This window comes from Podarcis pityusensis, assembly GCF_964106645.2.
Source record: "Podarcis pityusensis genome assembly, chromosome: 16".
NCBI lineage: Eukaryota > Metazoa > Chordata > Lepidosauria > Squamata > Lacertidae > Podarcis > Podarcis pityusensis.
In genome coordinates, this window is record NC_138041.1 from 3765105 (window position 1) to 3779879 (window position 14775).

Genomic DNA, 14775 nt, shown 5'->3' on the forward strand with positions numbered 1-14775 from the left:
AACAACAGGGACCCACATTTTGGGACACAGCTGTGTGAAATCGACTTGCCCGCCTCTGTCTCCAGGCTCCTCTCCTGCCCTAAACTTTTCCTTCTCTCTTTCTCTCTCTCTCTCCCTCCAGGGGCCGTCCGGAGCAAAGGGCCGGTCGTCCAGTACACGCACGACTTAACGGGGAGCAGCTCACAGTTCAAGCCCGTGGAGCCTCCTCCGCCAATGCCTGTCATGATGTCCCAGCCGGTTTCGCCCCAGTTCATTGACGTGGAGTAAGTCGCTGAGGATTGCTTCCCCGATGGGGAGCCTGGGAGGGTTATCGCTTGCTCTGTTCGCTGGCGGGCAAAGTGGCGTCGCTCCAAGGTCTGCAGGCTGGCAGTCTTGGGTTTGGTGTGTTCAGCTAAAAGCATAGCTGTCAACCGTCCCTTATTTGGCGGGAAACTCCCTTATCCCAGCGCCGTGTCCCGCTGCTGTCCCTTATGGATGATGTCCCTTAAATTTCCCGGGTTTCAAAGGAAGCAGCTCCTCTCCCTCCCTCCCTGCCGGCCAGGGAGGAGGGAGGCTCCAACTGTGTTGCTTGGCTGCGTTGCTCACCCAATAAGGAGTCTTAAGAACGACGGGGGGGTGGAGCTTGCATGCCTTGTGCCAATCAAATCGGCTGCGTTGCCTGGGGACTCGCCTTTGCTCAGCGCTTCCCAGTGGAGAGGTGACGGTGGTTTTCCTTGCCGCATCCCCTTTGCCGGGTTGCTGCACTGTGGGAACCACCGCTTGAGGCTGCGTTTGGCTGCTGGCTGGGCTTTCTGCCTTTGGCTCGGTGGGGCTCAGAAGTCGAACATACCTGTGCCCGGAAAATCCCTTATTTTGGTTGCTGCTCCCTTATTTTCGAGGCTGCTGGTCCCTTATTTTCAAATCTATAAGTTGACAGCTATGAGCTAAAAGGCTAAAGTCACAAATGATGAGAGAAGTCTTTCCACTTGAGACCCTGGGGAGCCACCACTCCTTGGAACGGATGGCGCTGGTCTTCCCCCGCAACCCTGGACTCCAAATCCCATCATCCACAACAACTGCTCGCACTTGCTGGGAATGATGGGAGTTGGACTCCTAGGACAGAAGCAATTGCCCGGCGTACTCCAGCCATTTCTCCCTCCTTCCTTAACCTTGGGAGTTTTGTACTGAATCTCTCGCTTTCCTCCTTTTGGCGCAGAAGCCTCGAGAGCCAGCTCGCTCAGGCCAAGAAGCAGCAGGTGGCGAAGAAGAGCACTTCGTTCTTGCGTCCCGGTTCGGTGGGATCGGGGCCGCCCTCCCCGACCTCCCCCATCCTGAGCGAAACGCCTCCCGTGGGCAAGACGGGCGTGACCCAGCAGTTCCGGTGAGTGTCAAGAGTTGTGAAAGCACACACAGCAGGGAACGTAAATAGCCATATCGCCATCCCTTGCTGGCCCTGCCTACTCCATGGCAACTCTGCCAGCCTCTGTGCATTGGGTGGGCAGGGCAGGGGGAACAGGCAAGTCTAAAGCTGGAAGCTTACTCTTTATTAATCCCCAGGACGGGGTGAGCTCCCACCGCTCTGTCCCCGCTCCTGCCAACATAGCAGTTTGAAAGCACACTGGCGCAAGTAGATAAATAGGTACCACTGCGGCGGGAAGGTAGACGGTGTTTCCGTGCACTCTGGTTTCCGTCACGGTGTTCTGTTACACCAGTAGCAGTTTAGTCCTGCTGGCCACATGACCCAGAAAACTGTCTGTGGACAAACGTCAGCTCCCTCGTCCTGAAAGTGAAATGAGGGCCACAACCACATAGTCGCCTTTGACTGGACTTAACTACACTTTTTGTACAAACAAACCCAGCAAAATCCACTTACCAGAGGCAAAAGTGGGATGGGCATACATACCGTTAGCATCCTTTCATCTTCTCAAATCCACCCCCCTCTTGTCTCCAGCCTCAGAGGTAGACAGAGACTTACAGAACAATCCTGAGTATAGGAAACCAGTTTAAGTTAAGTTGGTGTAAGTTACTCCTGTTCCATACTCCATTTAGGAGCCAGACTGAGCCTGGCAAAGAGAAAACAAGCCATAAATGTGGACTTTGACTTAGCATCACCATCAGACAGTATGGTGTAGTGGTTGAGTGAGGATTCGAACCCTCGTCTTCCAGACTATAGTCTGACACTCCAACACACCAATTTCTCCAGTGTGGTGTAGTAGTTAAGAGCTGTAGACTCGTAATCTGGTGAACCAGGTTCGCATCCCCGCTCCTCTACATGCAGCTGCTGGGTGACCTTGGGCTAGTCACACTTCTCTGAAGTCTTAGCCTCACTCACCTCACCAGAGTGTTTGTTGTGGGGGAGGAAGGGAAAGGAGATTGTTAGCCACTTTGAGACTCCTTAAAGGTAATGGGACCCCTGATCATTAGGTCCAGTCATGGCCAACTCTGGGGTTGCGGTACTCATCTCTCTTTACTGGCCGAGGGAGCCGGCGTACAGCTTCCAGGTCATGTGGCCAGTATGACTAAGCCGCTTCTGGCGAATCAGAGCAGTGCACGGAAACGCCGTTTACTTCCTGCCAGAGCAGTACCTATTTATCTACTTGCACTTTGATGTGCTTTCGAGCTTCTAGGTTGGCAGGAGCAGGGACCAAGCAACGGGAGCTCACCCTGTCGCGGGGATTCGAACCGCCGACCTTCTGATCGGCAAGTCCTAGGCTCTGTGGTTTAACCCACAGCGCCACCCGCGTCCCTCTGAGACTCCTTAGGGTAGTGATAAAGCTGGATATCAAATCCAAATGCAAACAGCAGAATAGAAGTGCCGCAAAATGAGTAACTCTGCTTTGTGCAGGCAAATGGCGGCTGAAAAGCGGGGGCGGGTGGGTGGATCCTGAACCAGCTGCACCTGTTGTGCTTACTGCCAGCCCCCCTCTCTCCCCAACCCCACCCCAACTCTCTCCCCGGAAGGTTCTCGGGCGCCCAGCCCTCCACCAGCCCCACGCCGCAGTTCTACGGCATGATGGACCGGGTGCCCAACGACCCCAACTACCGGGCCCCTGTGGAGAAGCTCTTCTACCTGCCCCACGTCTGCAACTACACCTGCCTCTCCCGGACGCGCCCCTTCCAGACCGACCAGCACCGCAGCCGGAACCCCCTCCTCGTCCCGCTGCTGTACGACTTCCGCCGCATGACGGCCCGCCGGCGGATCAACCGCAAGACGGGCTTCCACGTCATCTACAAGACGCCGTGCGGGCTGTGCCTGCGCAGCATGGCGGAGGTGGAGCGCTACCTCTTCGAGACGAACTGCGACTTCCTCTTCCTGGAGATGTTCTGCCTGGACCCCTACGTCCTGGTGGACCGCAGGTTCCAGCCCTACAAGCCCTACTACTACATCCCCGACATCACCATGGGCAAGGAGGACGTCCCCCTCTCCTGCGTCAACGAGATCGACAACACCGCCCCACCCCAGGTGGCCTACAGCAAGGAGCGCATCCCCGGGAAGGGGGTCTACATCAACACCAGCGCCGATTTCCTGGTGGGCTGCGACTGCGAGGACGGGTGCCGGGATAAGTGAGCGGCTTCCTCTTCTCCCCAAAACCGGCTGGTGGGTGGGAAGGACCCTGTTTCAGCTGGAGGGCCCTGCAGTTATTTGCAGCAATGACTTGTTTTGCGTGGGGGTTGTGTTCCTGACCCCCATGTGTGTAATCCCATCCACCCCCCTCTTCCGGCCACTTCCGGGGACAGCGCTGTATGTGCACGCCAGTTGGATGCACCTAGTTGTTTCCTGTACAGTGGTACCTTGACTCCCATTCGACTCCCAGAACCATTCGGAAACCAAAGCATGGCTTCTGATTGGCTGCAGGATGCATCCTGCAGCCAATCACAAGCTGCCCCGGGTGTTTGGATTCCGAAAATCGTTTGGAAACTGGAATACTCACTTCCGGGTTTCGATCGTCCGGGAGGCAATTTTGTTTAGGAGCCAAGGCATTCGGCTTCAAGGTACGGCTGTATCTGTTTATTTATATGCTGCTCAATGGTGTGTTTGTTTTTAAGACCCCAAGCAGTTTAGAAAGAGAATAGTATAATGAAATTGTTGGTTAGAAACAAGTCTTAGAAATATTCAAAAGATAAAAATCAACAAATAAACCAAGAACAGATCAAAACGTACATCAGTCTGGCGTAGCTCAGTCGGGTCAGTCTCAGCGCTGTGTGTTCGAGCCCCACCTAGATTCCTGCATTGTAGGGGGTTGGACTGGATGACCCCAGGGTCCCTTCCAACTCTACGAACGGAAGGCAAGTGAATGGCTGCTGTAGGTGCTGCCAGCTGCTGAGAATCACAGATGAGGAGAGTCCTGTTTGTGTGGCTGAATGGGCTCTGTCTAAACAGAAATTTTAGATGTCGCAGCAAAGGTTACAGCACAGCCGCCAGCCCGATATCAATAGTCAGGGAGTTCCAGAGGGCAGGTGCTGCTAAAAGATCGGTTTCTAACAAACGCGGAGCGGGTGTTATGTAGCACCTGTGGCAGGGGGGGTATAATTATGATTGGGCTCGTTTGTTGCTTATAACTCGGAAGGTCTCTCAAGTGACTCACGACACCTTTTAAATCCATAAATGCGACTACACTATATCTATTTATTTCAGTTAATTTGGAGAGTTTCTGCCCTGCTCTTCAGCTGCAAAGGCTCCCAGGGAGACTTATGTGCCATCAGTTAAAAAGATGGCAATCTCTGCCCGCAGGCTTACGGTCTAAATTAAAGACCCGACACACAACGGAAAAGGGATGGTAGGATGGGGGGGGGGGGACAGAATTGAACTTGGGCGCCAATTCTTAAAAGTGCTGTTCTGGCCATGTTCTCCAGCTGAACAGGAGGTGGGATTGCAAACCGCTCTGGGGCTGCTGTGCAGAGACCCCTGGGGCGCTCCCTGGCCTTAAAGCCGGGGGTTTGGTTTCCTGACTTGAGCCCCACACTTCCCCCCTCCTCCTTGACAGGTCCAAATGCGCTTGCCACCAGCTCACGATCCAAGCGACCGCCTGCACCCCGGGGGGCCAGACCAACCCAAATGCCGGGTTCCAGTACAAAAGACTGGAAGAATGCCTCCCCACAGGGTAAGCTTTCTTTGTTGTTGTTGTTGTTTAGTCATGTCCGACTCTCCGTGACCCCCTGGACTAGAGCACACTAGGCCCTCCTGTCTTCCACTGCCTCCCGCAGTTTGGTCAAACTCATGCTGGTAGCTTCAAGAACACTGTCCAACCATCTCGTCCTCTGTCGTCCCCTTCTCCTTGTGCCCTCCATCTTTCCCACCATCAGGGTCTTTTCCAGGGAGTCTTCTCTTCTCATGAGGTGGCCAAAGTCTTGGAGCCTCAGCTTCAGGATCTGTCCTTCCAGTGAGCACTCAGGGCTGATTTCCTTCAGAATGGAGAGGTCTGATCTTCTTGCAGTCCATGGGACTCTCAAGAGTCTCCTCCAGCACCAGAATTCAAAAGCATCAATTCTTCGGCAATCAGCCTTCTTTATGGTCCAGGTCTCACTTCCATACATCACTACTGGGAAAACCAGAGCTTTAACTATACGGACCTTTGTTGGCAAGGTGATGTCCCGCTCTGCAGCCTGACCGGAGGAGGGCAGCCAGGATTGCAAGTGGTTTTGGGAAGCCCTAGTTGCATGAGAAACAGGCGAAGGAGTCTGTTTTTACCTGGAGAGGAGTAGCGTAAGAGGAGAGGGTGGGAAGCCAGCCCCAGAGATATGAAAGTCTGCTGAGAATATGGAGGGGACCTGTTTTTGTTTTTCCAGAAGGAGGAACCAGGAACCACAAGGGGAGGGAATTCCTGTGGAGCAAATTTCGGCCAGACGTTATACACTGTTTGTGTGCTCCCATGATGGTTCCTGATTCCCCCCCTTGCCTGATGAGCGCAGGGCATGGTTCCAGCATCCCTGACCGACGGTAGCTTGATGTCTGCTTAAATACCTCCAGCGAAAGAGGACTAGATCAGGAGTACTGACCTACATGGACCGAGTGGCCTGACTTGAGTACGAGGCAGCTTCCTGACTCTGGGAGCATTGCCATCCCTTGTTACCAAGAAAGGTGAAGCAGGCATACTCTCTGGGCCTGACGAGGAAGTCCGTCCAGTGCTGGACTCCAAACCAGCTTTCACTCAGAAGCATGAGGACTAGAATCTTTCTTTCTTTTTAGAGGAAGGGCTGTAGCTCAGTTGCAGAGAACCAGCCTTGCCTGCAGAAGGTCCCAGACCCCATCCCTAGGGTTTATAGGTAGGGCCAGGAATGTCCCCTGCCTGAATCCCCGCAGAGCTGGGTCGACAACACTGACACTAGAGCAGGGATAGGCAAACTAAGGCCCGGGGCCGGATCCAACCCAATCGCCTTCTAAATCCAGCCCGCGGATGGTCTGGGAATCAGTGTGTTTTTACATGAGTAGAATGTGTTCTTTTATTTAAAAATGCATCTCTGGGTTATTTGTGGGGCATAGGAATTCGTTCATTTTCCCCTTCAAAATATAGTCCGGCCCCCCCCACAAGGTTTGAGGGACAGTGGACCGGCCCCCTGCTTTAAAAGTCTGCTGACCCCTGCACTAGAGGGACCTCAGTGGCTTGGCTCGAGATCAAGGTAGCTTCCTGACTCTGGGAACGTTGCCGTCTCTTGTTGTAAGATTGGTGAGGCAGGTGCACTCTCTGGGCCCAGCGAGCAGCCCTTTCTAATGCTTGACTCTCCCTGCATCTTCTCTCCTCTTCTTCCCGGGCCTCTGCCAGCGTCTACGAGTGCAACAAGCGCTGCAAGTGCAATCGGAACATGTGCACGAACCGCCTGGTGCAACACGGCCTGCAAGTCCGGCTGCAGCTCTTCAAGACGCAGAACAAGGGCTGGGGCATCCGCTGCCTGGATGACATTGCCAGGGGCTCCTTCGTCTGCATCTATGCAGGTACAGGGCGCCGGGCCTGGGGCCTCTGAATCTCCATCTGCGGGGCAGCCGCCCCGAAGAGCAGCGTTCACGTGCCAAAGGAACTGGGATTAAGCAAGGCCGCTGCGCGTAGACATAGCGCCAAACCATGGTTGAAACAAGCTGTGGCTCACAAGCTAACAGCACCCTGTGGCTTCACATTGTGGGTCCCTGGCAGAAAACAAACCATGGTTCAAATGAGTCACAATTAGGCTAAACAAACCATGGTTCAAATGAGCCACACTTGGGCTAAACAAACTATGGTTCAAATGAGCCACACTTGGGCTAAACAAACCATGGTTCAAATGAGCCACACTTGGGCTAAACAAACCATGGTTCAAATAAACCTCACCTGGGCTAAGCAAACCTTGGTTTAGTGTTAATGTGCAAACCACATCATTGATGGCCACTGCTGCCTCCTGTGGGAGGGAGTTCCATAGTTCAACTTCACACTTTATTTGTCCTGAATCTTCCAACACTCAGCTTCATTGGACATCCAGAAGTTTTAGTGTTCCCCACCCTTCATATTTTACTGATTTTCAGATATAGCAGGTCTGAAGAAACAATAAACGTAATGCCAGCCCCCGCCCCGAAGTACAGAGATAGTGTTAAAGAATAGTACACTGAAATGCAGACGTAGGTTGATGCCGTACACGAGAAGAAATCAAACAGATGTCTCATTCCAGTGTCCCATGAGAAGCCGGCATGTGAAATAGATTCAGCATATTCAATAAAAGTAAACCACCTTGTATAGGAAGCTGTGTGTCTTCTTCCAGTATGGAGATTCTGTTAGTTTATCCATAAGAATGATGCCCCGTGTCTGTGACAACAGTGCTTCCAAAAGGTCTGTATTAGGAGTTCTCCAGTGTCTGGCTATAACAAGTTCAGGAGCAGCTAACAGCTGAACAATAAGGTATTTAGTAGACAGATCTGGGCGAGACGGGCGGTTTGGTGATCTGGTGTCATAAGCGAGGCAGGAAAAAGCTTTCCCCATTTTGTTCATACTTTTATAAACTTCCTATTTCCAGCTTTATAAACTTCGTATAAACTCGCAAGCTTGTACAAGTTGTACAAGTGACAATAAAGTATTTCAATTTCAATAGTATTTCAATTTCATTTAACGGGAGTGTCATGAGTTTGCAAAGGTTTATGTTTCCTAGCCGAGAGCTAAGGGTCTCTCTTTCTCCCCCCGACTGCTGTTTCTCTGCTTGCTGCCCCGCAGGTAAAATCCTGACGGACGATTTTGCTGACAAGGAGGGCCTGGAGATGGGCGACGAATACTTTGCCAACCTGGACCACATTGAGAGCGTGGAGAACTCGAAGGAGGGCTACGAAAGCGAGGCCAAGTGCTCTTCGGACAGCAGCGGCGTCAACCTGAAGGACGACGAGGACGAGAACTCGGGCTCGGAGGAGCAGGAGGAGTCCAACGAGGAGAGCTCAGACGACAACTTCTGCAAGGACGAGGACTTCAGCACCAGCTCGGTCTGGCGCAGCTACGCCACCCGGCGCCAGACGCGGGGCCAGCGGGAGAACGGCCTCTCTGAGACGGCCTCCAAGGACTCGGGCCTGGCCCGGCAGGCCAGCCACGAAGAGGCCCCCCACTGCAAGCCTCCCCTCTCGGAGGAGACCTCAAAAAACAAGGTGGCCTCCTGGCTCAGCTCCAACACCATGGCCGACGGCTTCCAGGACAACGACAGCCGCTCCTCGTTTCGCACGCACGAGGCGGGCGAGGCGAAGGCCGCAAAGGCCGAGCCCCCGGACGGCGAGAAGGCGGTGCCGGGAGGTCGGGACGATTTTGGGATGGAGGTGAAGAAGAAAGAGGTACGGTTCCTCTCCCCTGCAGTGTTCTGTGGATAGATTTTTGGCGGCCCTCTCTGTCGGGTTTGGAAACATGTGGACTACACCCGTGATTTCTGCATCGCAGGGGGCTGGGCTCAGGGGTCAGCAAACTTTTTCAGCAGGGGGCCAGTCCACTGTTCCTCAGACCTTGGTGGGGGCGGTGGACTATATTTTGCAATGCAGACCAACTCTTATTAAATATTTCTGCCTAAATGTTTGCTAGGGACGCGGGTGGCACTGTGGGTTACCACTGAGCCTAGGACTTGCCGATCAGAAGGTCGGCGGTTCGAATCCCCGTGACGGGGTGAGCTCCTGTTGCTCAGTCCCTGCTCCTGCCAACCTAGCAGTTCAAAAGCACGTCAAAGTGCAGGTAGATAAATAGGTACCACTCCGGCGGGAAGGTAAATGGCGTTTCCGTGTGCTGCTCTGGTTCGCCAGAAGCGGCTTAGTCCTGCTGGCCACATGACCCGGAAGCTGTACGCCGGCTCCCTCGGCCAGTAAAGCGAGATGAGCGCTGCAACCCCACAGTCCCTTTACCTTTAAATGTTTGCTACAGTTTCCTCTTTCTCGCCCTTCTTTCCCACAGGAACCCGAAGACCACAGCAAACCTCTGTTGTAAGTTCTCTTTTTTCTTTTCTTCCGCTCTGCTCTTCCTTTGGGTAACTTGGACCAGCTCTGGCTGCTCCTGGATTTCTGTCTCTCTTGGGAAACGAGCCGGGAGTGTTTCTGAACGTTCTACCAGCTGAAGAACTCCCCGCAAGCAGAAAGCTAGCATGTCAAGGGCAGGGGCAGAAGGATACAGCTCAGAGGTTTCCCCAAACCCTTGTTCACCACATACCAATGGAATATCAGTGAGGGGCTTTTCTGCCCGTTGTAGCAAGTGCTAGATGTTGTGTTTAATTGTATTTCTAATGTTGCTTTTATTTTCTGTGCTGCGTTACCATTTTCATTCTGCAGAATTCTAATTGCGATACAGTAAAATATAGTCTTAAGAATGCAGGCAAGCAGTGCAAACACAGTTAAAAATCAGTATGAGTTCTTAATGCAGCATGTCAGCTGAGCTAAGCTTTTGGGGCCACCACTGGGTGGTCCATGGGCTACAGTTTGGGAACCTCTTTTCCCTGACATGCTAGCCTTCTAGGTGCGGGGAGGGTTGTTTTTCATTCTCATCTGACAAACATTCAGACATGATCCAGTCACTTCAGCCAGTTTCACCTGTGAGGTAGGATAAGCTGAGAAGGTCGCACTCTGGAAGCATCATTGCTGAGCGGGGAGGATTCGAACCCTGGTCTCTCCCTGGTCCTAGTCCTGCACTCTTAACCACTACACCACACTGGGTCTTTTCTTTATCATTTATTGCTTCAACTCCACCCTCCTCCTGACCCAGAGCCCAGGGTGGCTAAAAGTCCTCTGAACTGTACAAACACGACACGGCTATCGTAAAACAAACTATTAAACTTACAGAATGTTAATCCCAATTTTAAAACGGCAACAGCCAAGAGTTTTCTCCTCTCCACAACCACATGCGGTTTAAACGACCGAATGCCCAAGCAAAAGGAAAATGTTTTAAGGGGACGCCTTAATTTCTTACACTTGAGAAAAAGAAACAATTAATGGAGTCATTTGTCTTTGTTCTAAATTATATAAAAATGAATCAATGAATGCTGCGGAGGGGAAAAAACTAGTATAATGCATTGTAGTACACTGAATATTGTGTTAAACAGAAGATTCTGTATCTTATACATAACCTATGTTGTGCGTTCAAGAAATGCTACGTAAATCCTAAACTGTGGTTCAGGGAAAGGAGGGAGGACTGATTTCTCTTTACACTGAATATTACTTTTGCATTACAGTAAATAAAATAAAATTAGGGGGGGGATCAGTGCTGGAACCACGGCCATATATCAGCTGTCTATTTACGTGGCGGTTGCGGCTTGCTGGCATCTTGCGGCGAAGCATTGTGTGAGCAGCTAACTCCTTCCTCTGTCCTCCCCCAGGGCGCCCGGTGCAGGCAGGTTGTACGGTTACAATCCAAACCCGCCGGTGCCCGAAGGAGTCCGGAGGCCAATCAGCAAGACAGCCTTGCTTCAGAGCCGCAGGCACACAGAGTCCCATCAGGTACCCGTAGATGTAATTATCTTAAGAACTTTTAGGCCTGTGGGCAGGCTGTTATCCTTCCACAAAGCTTTGTGTTAGAATCGTAGACTCAGAATTGTCGAGTGGGGAGGGATCCCAAGCCTGATGTAGTCCAGCCCCCTGCAAGTGGGGGGCATATGAAGAACAAAAGAGGTTTGTGTTCCATCTTGTCGATACCCACTTTAAACTGAGCTGCCCGGAACGGAATTCCTTGCTGGCCAAGGAGAGGGGCGGCTGCAGACGTTCCCTCCCTCCCTCCCACTTTTCTCTCTCTCTCTCTCTCTCTCTTCTGTCGCCAGGATGTGCTGATGCTCTCCAGCAGCACGGACAGCGATGGTGACAACGGGCGCGGCACCTCGAGGCAGGCGCAGGGCAATGACAGCGACGACATCCAGACCATCTCCTCCGGGTCGGAAGAGGAGCCGGGGCCAGACGGCAAGAAGAGCTCTTCAGGGCTGGGTGAGCGCAGCCGGGTTTCGGGAGAGGCGAGGCGATTGTGTGTACAGTCATACCTCGGGTTACAGAAGCTTCAGGTTGCGTATTTTCAAGTTGCGGACCGCCGAAACCCGGAAGTACCGGAACGGGTTACTTCCGGGTTTTGGCGGTCGCGCATGCGCAGAAGCACTAAACCGAGCTTTGCGCATGCGCATCTGCACCAAATCACAACCCGCGTGTGCGCAGATGCGCCACTGCGGGTTGCGGCCGTGCATCCTGCACAGATCACGTTCACAACCCGCAGCGTCCACTGTATATTAAACAATTTTGGAGTGACATTCAAGAGGAGCTTAAAAAAAAGCTTAAAATATCATGTAAAAAAAACCCCAGAGGCGTACCTCTTGGGAATTACAACGACTGACATTCCTACCGCTAGGAAAAAAGGGTTTCTTATATGCAACCACTGTGCCCAGAATGATTATAGCCAAATATTGGAAGGGCGAAAGAACTCCCTCAATAAGAGAATGGCAAATAAGATTTTGTGAATATATAGAATCAGCAAGACTTAACAGCAGTGGTAAGAGGCTAGTCATACCAAAAAGTGATAGATGAGTGGACTTGCATGAAGGAATACGTCATAAAACATTGTTCTGGTATTAGTATATCAATATGCAATGAACGAAACTTATAGAGTAAAAAAATTAAGAAGAAACAGGTACAAGATGAAATAGTCAAAAATAATATTGATAACACAGCGAAAAGAAGAAAAGAAACAAAGGATGCCGCATATAGGTGGAGGGAAGTCAGAATTTATGTCTTTATGTTTGTTTTCTTTTTTTGTAATCTTAAATTGAGCGGTGTATGTATCTATGTATGATAAGTTTGTTTCGTGTTCTGGTTTGGGTTTGTAAGTATCGCATTTATCAATAAAAGTTTTTTTAAACAAGGACAGAAAAGGGAGCCTTCCGGGATGAGGCCAGTGTGGAGCCCACCGGGTCCAGCATCCCATTCTCACGGGGGCCCAATGGGAAGCCCCAAGCAGGACCCGGGCGCAAGAACCATTTCGCCCCTCCTCTGGCTTCCGGCAACTGAGATTCAGAAGCGTCGCTGCTTCCAGCCGTCAAGGCAGCCAATTTAGCTTTTTTAAATTTAGTTGTCGCTTCCTTAACAGTGTTTTATATTCCGTTTTGCTGATGATTTGTTAATTACCGTATCGGCCCAAATATAAGCCGCACCCAAATATAAGCCGCACCTTTAAAACTGGAGGGCGGGGGAGAAAAAGAAGGAAAAATACCCAAATATAAGCCGCTCTATTCCTCGCTGCTCCTGGCTGCATACTGGGTGGGAGGGGGAGCTACGCTGCGTTGGCGGCGGCCTTTCCCCTTCCTCGCTCTCTCTCCCTTCTTGGCCTTGGGGGACACTCCTGGCGCTGTTTGCCCCATGCTCCCGGTGGCTGCATACCGTAAGGTCACGAATATAAGCCACACTTTAACTTTTCACGGTCAGAATTTGGGGGGAAAGTGAGGCTTATATTCAGGCTAATAATAATAATTATAATTATAATTATAATAAAAAAAATTATTTATACCCCTCCCTCCCCAGCCAAGACCAGGCTCAGGGCAGCTAACACCAAATATAAAAACAGCTGATTGAAATACAGCTTAAAAAACAAGATTAAAATACAACATAAAAACATTAAAACGCAGCCTCATTTCAGTGGAAACTCAAATCAAAAACATTTTTGGGGATGAAAATGTCCAGTCTTCAGTATGGTATTCTGCATGATTCATGCTGTATTTGTGATGTTCTATCATGTTATTGTTGTTTTTGGGTTTGGTGTGCATGGGTCATTAGGGGAGGGGGGAGGGCCACGGTTGGGGGGCACGCCATGCTTCTTCTGGGGTAGTTTGTCCACTTTTGGCCCCCACCCTGTGCTCCCTTGTGGCTCCCATATGCTGCCAGCATGGGACAGCAGCCACACCCCAGGAAACGGCTCCCACTGGGCTGCCAAACCGGGCGAGGGGAGCCGACAGGTCTCAAGCCCTCCGTGAGGTGCAGGTGGGGCTCGTCCACCTGGGAAGGGAGCCCATCCAGGAGAAGAAAAACTCTGATCCTAAATCTCCGCATTAACCGCTCCACCACCATTGGTTTCCTCCGCCACATCTGAGAAGGGAGCGAATAATGCTAAGGGGGTACCAGCACAAATAAGGCCCTGCCGTTTATCTGCTATAGGAGGGAGAAACGTTTCTAAAGGACGGGGGCATTGTGGGTGAAGGAAAAGCCAGCCTGCTCAGGCTAGGAATTGCCCAGGCTGTTCCAATATGCCTGAGCACCAGAAATCGGCTTCTTCGATCTCCCTTTAACGGTGTCGACTCCCTTGGGTGTTTCCCAGGACCAGTGAAGAGGCAGGTGGCCGTCAAGTCCACCCGCGGCTTCGCCCTGAAGTCAACCCACGGCATTGCCATCAAGTCGACCAACCTGGCGTCCGGGGAGAACATGCCCATCCGGAGGAACACGCGGCAGTTCTATGACGGAGAGGAGTCCTGTTACATCATCGACGCCAAACTCGAAGGCAACTTGGGCCGCTACCTCAATGTGAGATTCTTCATGCTGTACCAAATTAAATTCCCCCCTTCTCGCACAACTCTGGTGTTTTTCCTCCGTCCAAGCCGACCTCTCGCTTCCCCTGTAGAGTCTGTACTGTTGGTGGATATTTCGTGGTGGGCATTTCTCGCTCAGCAGTTCATTTCCATTGATCTTCTGTGATGTCACTGCAGCTCAGCCAATGGCTAAGGGAGGCACGCCAGCAACAACTTTTAGGTTGTCTTTTTTTTCAATAAAACACTGCTTCATATAAGCATTTCTCTTCTCAAACAACGGATTGTTTAGCTGTGCTAAAATAAACTCCCTCGATTTGTTCCCAGCCCCCAACACTAAATAACAACAGATTTCCTGCATGTGTCGTAAGAGACCTTGAAAACCTAAAGCTGGAGATGTGGGAGATAAATATTGTAAACAGCAGATTTGCAATTGGTGGTTGAATTTTTGGCTTGGTCGCTTTGGAACTTACTCTCATTGGCTGAGCGGCTGTGATGTCACGGAATGTCCTCAAGAAGACGGGGGGGCAGAAATATCAGAAATTAGAGAAAGACTGGGTGAATGTTTAAAGGATATTTGTGGGCAGAGGAAGAGCTGGTGAGGTTTAGGAATAATTTTTTTAGGGGGTGGGGGAGGTCAGATCAAAGAAGCCCCCCCCCCTTCTGTTTTCTCACCTTTTTCCAATGTTAATGGTTAGCACCTTGTCAGAAATAATTTGCCTACACCTCAGGTTCCCAAATGCATCATTCTGACCCCTCCCCTCTGTGCTGATCAAATGTCCCCCCCCCCCTTTATTATTAAAAACAGATGTTGGGCTTTTGGGGGGGTGGGCCTTGTTG

General features: G+C 51.4%; 1 protein-coding gene across 4 annotated transcripts in view; it reads left to right on the forward strand.

Moving 5' to 3' along the window:
• The window catches only part of SETDB1 (SET domain bifurcated histone lysine methyltransferase 1), a 36144-nt gene that overhangs the window by 18102 nt on the left and 3267 nt on the right, over positions 1-14775 (forward strand). For all 4 annotated transcript variants that reach the window (XM_080984519.1, XM_080984521.1, XM_080984520.1 and 1 more), the window contains 10 exons: positions 122-263; positions 1196-1360; positions 2941-3543; positions 4965-5081; positions 6741-6910; positions 8151-8749; positions 9354-9382; positions 10765-10885; positions 11203-11362; positions 13731-13933. In XM_080984519.1, the coding sequence (XP_080840645.1) occupies positions 122-263; positions 1196-1360; positions 2941-3543; positions 4965-5081; positions 6741-6910; positions 8151-8749; positions 9354-9382; positions 10765-10885; positions 11203-11362; positions 13731-13933 (2309 nt within the window). The remainder of the gene's footprint in view (positions 1-121; positions 264-1195; positions 1361-2940; positions 3544-4964; positions 5082-6740; positions 6911-8150; positions 8750-9353; positions 9383-10764; positions 10886-11202; positions 11363-13730; positions 13934-14775) is intronic.